General features: G+C 47.4%; 1 protein-coding gene across 1 annotated transcript; it reads left to right on the forward strand.

Moving 5' to 3' along the window:
• The first annotated feature begins 1,105 nt into the window (after positions 1-1,105).
• On the forward strand, positions 1,106-6,094 carry LOC147729850 (uncharacterized). The gene is made up of 2 exons (XM_086954753.1): positions 1,106-2,038; positions 5,660-6,094. The coding sequence occupies exons 1-2, from the start codon at positions 1,106-1,108 to the stop codon at positions 6,092-6,094; spliced, it is 1,368 nt and encodes a 455-aa protein (XP_086810879.1).
• Positions 6,095-9,126: the final 3,032 nt, after the last annotated feature.

The raw sequence follows: 9,126 nt of genomic DNA on the forward strand, positions 1-9,126 counted from the left end.
CTTCGCTCACCCAGCTTGACCGGGGACTGGACCTCACCTCACCTCACCTCACCTGGACCATGCTCAGGATTTTGAGGCCTGCTCTGTGCACAGCAAGATAAAAAGGAAATGCAAAAGGTAGAACCATGGAACTGTATATTTGTAACACAGCGGGGTCAGCACGAAGAAATGACTATTAAGGATATGAAAGTAGACAAATGTTAAACACTACCTCTTCCTTTCCACAGAACGTTGAAACAGAGGTAGACACGCAATCCACACACTGGCCCTTTAATTCTGAATGGAATTCGGAGTGGGAGGAGTCTCGTCAGGACACGGAAACCTCTTATACCGGAATGGACGAATCAAGGGTGTGCTTGTTCACCCAGAGCGAGGAAGGAGACGAGGAGGAAGACGGAAGCGGAGTGGAGCTAAGGAAGAACGTGTATGCGGAGAACGAACGGAGAGACGGAAAAGAAGAAGGAAGCGGAGCGGTGCGAAGGAGGACCGGTTCGGAGGAGAGGCAGCAGAGGGACGAAGCGGAGGACGTTAAGGAAGAGACGCCAGGAGGCCACAGACACCACGAGCCGCCCAGCCATACACCCGGGGGAGGTGTATGGCTTAACCAGGTGCGTGACAAGTTGAGGGGTTGGGTCACTCGTAAATTAGTAACGTCGGACTAAACCCGGGATCCCCTTCTTCCTGGTGTTTTCCCCTACCCTGAGCACAAAACCCTTCACCTCGGCAGTTAGCGACAGAGTGCCTCACGTGTGGTTGGTCCCTCACTCCCCTCCCTGTAAATCCGCAATATAGAACGGGTACTGATACTCCGTTTTTACCTTTTATTTCCCTGTTCCGGTCACTGACTGGCATCACGGAAACCGACGGAGACCTTCCTCGGCGGACACCCGACCGAGGACGTAGAACAGCCTCCACAGATTCAGGCATCCGGAAAGCAGCGAGGAGCCGTTCCCCAAGACTTTCACGGAGCACAAGAAAGAAAAGCTCAGATTCACTATATACCAAAATAAAACCTAGAACTACTAGAATCAGCGTATTGCCTATCCTTCCCGCGCCTGCTACAGTGGTGGAGAATGCGGGCATAGGCTCCATCTGCGGAGTCAAGATGGAGACAGTTGTAGAACAGTTAGTAAAGGGTCAAGGACGAATTGAGTGGGTGTTAGAACAACATCTAGTATCTGCACAAGCCGACAGAGAGATACTAAAGAAAGCCATTGAAGAGAAACAACCCTGGGCGGACCCGGTACAGAGGGGTGGGACAACGGAAAGAACCCTAACCCATGGGGCGCCGGCCGTCTCTCTGCAAAAATATAGACAGGGAGAAGACCCCGACGCATTTCTATTAAATTTCGAGAGAGCAGCGAGGGCCTGTGGCTGGCCAGTCGCAAAATGGCCATTCTTTTTAGCACCTCTCTTAGGCGGAGAAGCCCAGGCTGCTTACCAAGTAGCAAATCCAAGAGGAGACACCACCTATGTCGAAATCAAAAAAATAATTCTAGATCATTTAGGGTTAGATCCCGAAGCATATCGCCTAAAATTCAGAAAAGAGAGAGGATCTGTAGGTGAAAATCCCAAAACTTTATTCGTGAGATTAAAAATGGCGGCAGACAAATGGCTAACACCCACTACCAGCACGAAAGAAGAAATACTTGACCGAATATACTTGGAACAATTTCTTGAGGCTCTTCCCTACGCTACTCAAAAGTGGCTTCGCCAACATAACAATTTAACAACCACACAAGCAGTAGAGATGGCCTCATCATTTACCCGGGCTCAACCTAAAAATTTCCTGTTTGAGATGGAAAGAAAGGGAGTAGTACGACCTGAGAAACCGGTTGTACGAGGAAGAGATACTACCCGTCCCCGTACATGGAGGACTGAGAACACGACCAATACAGGGCCACAATGCTTCGACTGTGGTCAATGGGGACACATTGCCCGGATGTGTCCCAAGAAAAGGAATGAGGAAGAACCAATGGAGGTCGGGTACCTCCCCAGGACTGTACTATTTTCCGCGGAGATGAGAGGATCGTTTAGAGTAAGTGTGAAAGTCAATGGTCACTTATTATCAGCTTTATTAGATTCGGGCTGCCGACAGTCGGTAGTCCAAACTCCCTATGTCAGAACAGGACAATATGTTTCCCAGGGGATAGTAAACATCAAATGTGTACATGGGGATATCCGGCCCTACCCCATTGCTGACATTGTAATTGAACAGACTGGGGGGCCTCCACAAACTGTAAGAGTAGGAGTAATGTCTAACCTACCCGAAGACCTAATAATTGGGACAGATAACCCTAGTTTCCTGAACATGTTTAAGGATAAACTAAAAACAGTGTGTCACACAGGGGAGGAGGGTAATACCATAATAGAACGTCCGCGTATACATAGCCTCCAAGTTGTGAAGTTGACTAAAAACGCGACGTCCCCCACTAAAGGTTCTGCGAAAGCAGCTGGTTATGACCTCTACAGTGCATATGATTATGTGGTTCCTGCCAAGGGAAAGTCCCTAGTCAAAACTGACCTACAAATTGCAGTCCCTCCCGGGTGCTATGGTAGAATAGCCCCACGATCAGGTCTAGCAGCAAAGCATTTTATTGACGTGGGGGCTGGCGTTATTGACGAGGATTATAGAGGTAACATTGTAATCCTCCTGTTTAATTTTGGTACAGAAGCCTTCCAAGTGAGTAAAGGCAATAGAGTGGCGCAATTAATTTGTGAGAGTATAGCTGAGACTAGGCTGGAAGTACTCTGCCAGCTGGAAGACACCTAAAGAGGCTCTAAGGGGTTTGGCTCTTCAGGTACACGTACACAGACAGTGAACTCGCTCCTGACACATGATCCTTGGGTTATGGATAGAAGCTTTAAATTTGCGCAAATCAGTGATCCCACTCTGTTCAACGCGTGGGAACACGCACATCAGAGAGAAAAAAACGCAAACATTTTTCCAGGGTTCATTATCGAGGATGACCTCTTGTATAGAATAGGTGGAGAGGGGGAACCCGGCCAACTATTGGTGCCTGTCTCATTCAGAGAGCAGGTCCTTTTCTTTGCTCACAGCCATCTCGTCGCCGGTCACTCTGGCGCCGAGAAAACAACTCAAAATATCCTCAGGCAATTTTTTTGGCCCGGTATTTATAAAGATACCGAATCTTACTGCAGGTCTTGTGAGATTTGCCAAAAAATTAATATGGTTAGACCACAGGCAGTACCTTTACAACCGCTACCGGTCATTGGCAAGCCTTTTGAGAGGGTCGGCATGGACCTTATCGGACCGCTGCCTAAAACTAAAAAGGGGTTCCAACACATTTTAGTTGTTGTTGACTATGCCACACGGTTCCCTCAGGCTTTTCCGTTGTCTGTGGCCAATTCCAGACAGGTCGGGGACAAAATGATTGAGTTGTTCAGTAGGGTTGGTTTCCCGAAGGAGATTTTGACCGACCAGGGCACGCCATTTGTTTCGAAATTAATGAAAGAAATATGTGACACGTTGAACGTCCACCAGATCCGTACCTCAGTTTACCATCCACAGACGGACGGACTGGTGGAACGATACAACCGGACCCTAAAATCCACCCTTCGTAAAATGATGGAGGTTAGAGGGGATGATTGGGATCGGATGTTACCTTTAGCGCTTTACGCCATCAGGGCGCAAAAACAGAGTAGCCTGGGCGTGTCAGCCTTTGAAATGCTTTATGGCCGACAACCTCGCTCACTGCTGGAAATGACCCGGGATGCCTGGATTAATAAACAGGCAGAGGAGGCGAAAACTACTCTTGAGTACGCAAGGGACCTGAAAGCTAAATTAGGTAAACTAAGGGAATTGGCGTTGGACCATCTTGAGCTTAGTCAGCAGAGACAGCGGACTAGTTACGATAAAGGAAAAAAATGGAGGCGCCTTAATATAGGAGACTGGGCTTTGGTTCTTCTTCCATCCTCATCCCATAAATTCAAGGCAGAGTGGATGGGCCCCTTTAAAGTGGTGGGGGTCATTGGGAGTACTAGTTATAAATTGCAGGTAACCTCACGGAAACAGCAGTCTTATCATATCAATTTGCTGAAAAAGTGGTTAGGTCCTCCTCCTGCGGACATCCATATGGCCACTACACCAGGATTAGAGGGCTCAACTATTGACATGCTTGTTCATAATGAGGAACTGAAGGCCCAACAACAGGAAGAGCTGAGGGAGACTTTGGAACTTTATGGGGATGTTTTTTCCAACAGACCTGGGAGAACCTCCCTAGCGGAACATTGTATTGACACACCACCCAACAAAAAGGTTAGGATTAAACCCTACAGAGTTCCCGAAGCCAGAAGAGCTGCGATTAAAGCAGAAGTAGACGAAATGCTGCGATTGGGGGTGATTCGCCCATCGAAAAGCGATTGGTCTAGTCCCATTGTAATGGTCCCTAAACCCGATGGCAGTAGAAGGTTTTGCATGGACTTTCGGGCTCTTAATGACATTTCACTCTTTGACGCGTATCCCATCCCTAGAGTGGACGAGTTAATTGAGCGACTAGGACAGGCCAAATACATTTCTACCCTCGACTTGACAAAAGGGTATTGGCAGGTGCCTCTGCGACCCGAAGACATCAAAAAAACAGCATTTTCAACAGAGGAGGGTCATTTTGAGTTCACGGTGCTTCCATTTGGCCTTCATGGGGCGCCTGCTACATTTCAGCGCCTGATGAATACTGTCCTCGCGGGGTTGTCAGATTTTACATCGGCTTACCTGGATGACATTGTCATTTACAGTCCAGATTGGCAGTCTCATCTCCGACACCTGTCTGTGGTTTTGAAAGCGCTTAGGAAGGCTGGCCTCACTGTCAACGCTAAGAAATGCAAACTAGCTTTCCATAAAGTTAAATACCTTGGATATGTTTTGGGACATGGCTTGATAGAACCTCAAATTGAGAAAGTTAGGGCCATTGCTGACACTCCATTCCCATCCACAAGACGGGAATTGCGTTCCTTTTTGGGACGTGTGGGCTACTACAGACGCTTTATCCCACAGTTTGCGGACATTGCAGCCCCTCTCACTGACGCTCTGAAAAACGCCGGGCGAGCATCTTCACCGGTACGTCCCAACGTGCCGATGCAGGAAGCATTTAGAGTTCTGAAGTCCGTGATTACCTCTACACCGGTTTTGGCTTCCCCTGATTTCTCTCGCCCGTTCTCATTACACACTGATGCTTCAGACTACGGGATTGGGGCAGTGCTCTCCCAAATTGGTCAGGATGGCCTCGATCACCCAATTTTATATGTCAGCCGGAAGTTGTTCCCTAGGGAGTTAAAATATGCAACTGTCGAAAAAGAATGCCTGGCAATTAAATGGGCCATTGAAAAACTGGCATACTACCTAGAAGGCCGGCGGTTTGAACTGTTTACTGATCACGCCCCCTTACTCTGGATGGCACGCAATAAAGCTAATAATGTGAGAGTTTTGCGGTGGTTCCTCTCACTGCAGCCATACTCCTTCTCTATACATCACCGCAAGGGCTGTGAGAATGTTGGGGCGGACTTCCTATCCCGTCATCCACTCCCCGATCGGGAGTGTCCGGAGGGGGAGGTGTGTAACACAGCGGGGTCAGCACGAAGAAATGACTATAAAGGATATGAAAGTAGACAAATGTTAAACACTACCTCTTCCTCTCCACAGAACGTTGAAACAGAGGTAGACACGCAATCCACACACTGGCCCTTTAATTCTGAATGGAATTCGGAGTGGGAGGAGTCTCGTCAGGACACGGAAACCTCTTATGCCGGAATGGACGAATCAAGGGTGTGCTTGTTCACCCAGAGCGAGGAAAAAGACGAGGAGGAAGATGGAAGCGGAGCGGAGCTAAGGAAGAACGTGTATGCGGAGAACGAACGGAGAGACGGAAAAGAAGAAGGAAGCGGAGCGGTGCGAAGGAGGACCGGTTCGGAGGAGAGGCAGCAGAGGGACGAAGCGGAGGACGTTAAGGAAGAGACGCCAGGAGGCCACCGACACCACGAGCCGCCCAGCCATACACCCGGGGGAGGTGTATGGCTTAACCAGGTGCGTGACAAGTTGAGGGGTTGGGTCACTCGTAAATTAGTAACGTCGGACTAAACCCGGGATCCCCTTCTTCCTGGTGTTTTCCCCTACCCTGAGCACAAAACCCTTCACCTCGGCAGTTAGCGACAGAGTGCCTCACGTGTGGTTGGTCCCTCACTCCCCTCCCTGTAAATCCGCAATATAGAACGGGTACTGATACTCCGTTTTTACCTTTTATTTCCCTGTTCCGGTCACTGACTGGCATCACGGAAACCGACGGAGACCTTCCTCGGCGGACACCCGACCGAGGACGTAGAACAGCCTCCACAGATTCAGGCATCCGGAAAGCAGCGAGGAGCCGTTCCCCAAGACTTTCACGGAGCACAAGAAAGAAAAGCTCAGATTCACTATATACCAAAATAAAACCTAGAACTACTAGAATCAGCGTATTGCCTATCCTTCCCGCGCCTGCTACAATATTAATCCATATCAACAGGATACCATCAAGCTGAATCTCACAGTATTGCTCTAACTGTCCAGAAGGCAAAATATCCGGAAGGTTCCTGGTCTCACACAGCGCACCCAAAAACAAAGCAGACTTCTCAGATATCGTCAGCTACAAACAAGTTCTCTTAAAGCAAGCTCACAAATGTGAGCAGCTACAACTCAGAGTAAACGTTAGCCAATATTGATGCGCTTCACTAATTTTGTCGTGGGTAACATGGTTTAAATCTAAAAGAACGAAAATTCCGCCGGGTAACCAATAATATAATGAGGAGGAGTATCCTCCATCACAGAGTTACCCTCGAATCATGCCTATACAACCTTCTTTGTATAAACGAAGGCGCCACCGTCTTGAGCCATCAAAACCCAATGTGATTGGTTTGAAATAAAGGGCTTAATAGCCTGATGAGTCTACTCAAAAAACAGCGTGTAGTGTATCCGGCGTACCTATCCGTCGGTTCCTCGAGACTTCACGGAGTCTAGGGAGAGGCACCGAACCAGATAGGCAGCGTCTATAAATACACATCAGACCCGAGTGAGATGGACTAATCACTCGTCACTCGTATTAAAAATAAGTACGCACCTGATAGCTGGTACGGTTTCCTGTTGTCATGATTGTTATCCATAAAAATATCCCAAAACAATAACTTGTATCATGTCTAAAAAAACGGCGATGTAAATGACTACGAAATGACGTCATAAACATGGCGTGGGTAGTTTCGTTACCCGTGTACCAAAAGCCTCTGGAGCGAAGGATAAGCCGTATGAACGATAAAAACTCACCCGCCGCATGGTGAGATCTAAAACTCCCGGGGGTGAGTCCGTGACAAATATCCAGAGTGGTATCATACAAAGCATCCTGCTTCGAGTCTTATGAACTGCCGATATGTACGACTACAGGATGCCGTCATAAACATCGTGTCTGTAGTTCAATTACCCATAAGTGGAAAATCATCTCTGGGCACCCTAGGTATATTGGGAAATTTGTGTGTTGGAGGTTGTGGAGCCACAAATACCGAATATCTAGTTCGACCCTAACCTGCCTACAGGGATCACCACCCCAATTGTATGGTATACGAGTGAAAATCAGTTAAAGGAGATTGATCTTCATATCTGCAATTTGTATGTGTGGTGTGTATTAAGATCGGCACAGTGGTATCGCATGCCGGCCTAAGGTCTAACTGCACTAGTTATTATCTGACCAAAGTGTTTCACACCAAAAACGTATATGTATTAGAACCACAAGATGCGCAGACCAAATAGTTCCCATTAAGCATTCTGTATCAATGTAAAATTCATAAGTTGACACATATGCAAATGACTTCCATACTTAGGAGCTCTATGAATGGCTGTGACCCTTATAGGCTAGACCACGGTATATCGTCATTCAGTGTCTGAGCACAACTTATACACCCATTTCTGCTCCTTCAAAAATAGATATCTTGTTACATCACTTATGTGGGAGGGAATCACCGTTTTTTCTAAAACTGTCCATTGAAACTCCTCTTCACCATGTTGTTTTTCCACAAAGTGTTTAGTCAGTCTAGGGATGTTTTTTTTACAGCGAAATTAACTCTTATGCTCTAGCATACGAATTCGCACTTTGCGTATTGTCATCCCCACGTATCTGATGGAGCAAACCATGTCAAAAGGTAAATAAGATTCGCACCATTACAATTAGAAAAGTGCTTCTGTTCCCAAGGGCGACCCGTGCCAATATCTACAGATGTAGAGTGTTTAGTTTGTGGACAAATGAAACAATTGCCACAGGGATGATGGCCCACTACGGCAGGAAGATTCCATAAAGTGCCAATCATCCTTTTGGGAACCTCTTTAGGACGTGTATGGACCAGACGATCTCGGATACTCGTCGCCCTCTTGAATGCAAATAGAGGTTGGGCAATTTTGTCCCTGCTCTGATTCAAAATGCGCCAATATCTCCGAACTATCTTTTGGATATGGTTGGCCTTAATGCTAAAAGTGCTCACAACGGTCAACCTATCCATGGGTGGTTTAGGCAATGGAGGTTCCAAAAGTGCATCGCAATGATTGTGTTTCGCTCGCTTCAGCGAACACTTGATAAATGGTGTCGGATAGTGTCTCACAGCAAGCTGTCTGGATAAGTCTCACGCATGATGCCTGAAAGTCTGATCCGTCGAGCAATTTCTTTGAAGCCGAAGAAACTTCCCAAAGGGCAGATTGTCTCTAAGAGCCTTGGGGTGTTGGGTCCCATATAGTAGTAGCGAGTTCCGTGCCATGGGCTTACGGTAGAGCTCACTCTGCAAGCCTGAGGGTGTCACATATATGTATATGTCCAAAAATGCTAGCCTTTCTTTGCTCATCTCCACGGGCAACTTAAGATATTGATTTCTTGCGTTGAGACACTGGTGGAAAGATAGAATCGACTCATGACTGCCCCGCCATACCACTAGCACATCGTCAATATAACGTTTCCACCAACAGATGGACGTAAAGTAAGGGCTGGTGGTAGTGAGTATGTGTTGTTGTTCAAATCGATGTACATGAAGGTTCGCTAGGCTCGGCGCAAAAATGCTGCCCATGCTGGTACCCGATATTTGGAGGCAAGTAGTGTTCTCAAAGCA

This window comes from Lissotriton vulgaris, chromosome 2_1 (genome assembly GCF_964263255.1).
Source record: "Lissotriton vulgaris chromosome 2_1, aLisVul1.2, whole genome shotgun sequence".
In the NCBI taxonomy this organism is placed as follows: domain Eukaryota; kingdom Metazoa; phylum Chordata; class Amphibia; order Caudata; family Salamandridae; genus Lissotriton; species Lissotriton vulgaris.

Bases quoted from the DNA above. Each gene is read 5' to 3' on its own strand.
- LOC147729850 (XM_086954753.1), top strand. From the start codon at position 1,106: ATGGAGACAGTTGTAGAACAGTTAGTAAAGGGTCAAGGACGAATTGAG. The intron at 2,039-5,659 runs GTAAGTGTGAAA...TCCTCTCCACAG, and splicing joins AGATGAGAGGATCGTTTAGA to AACGTTGAAACAGAGGTAGA.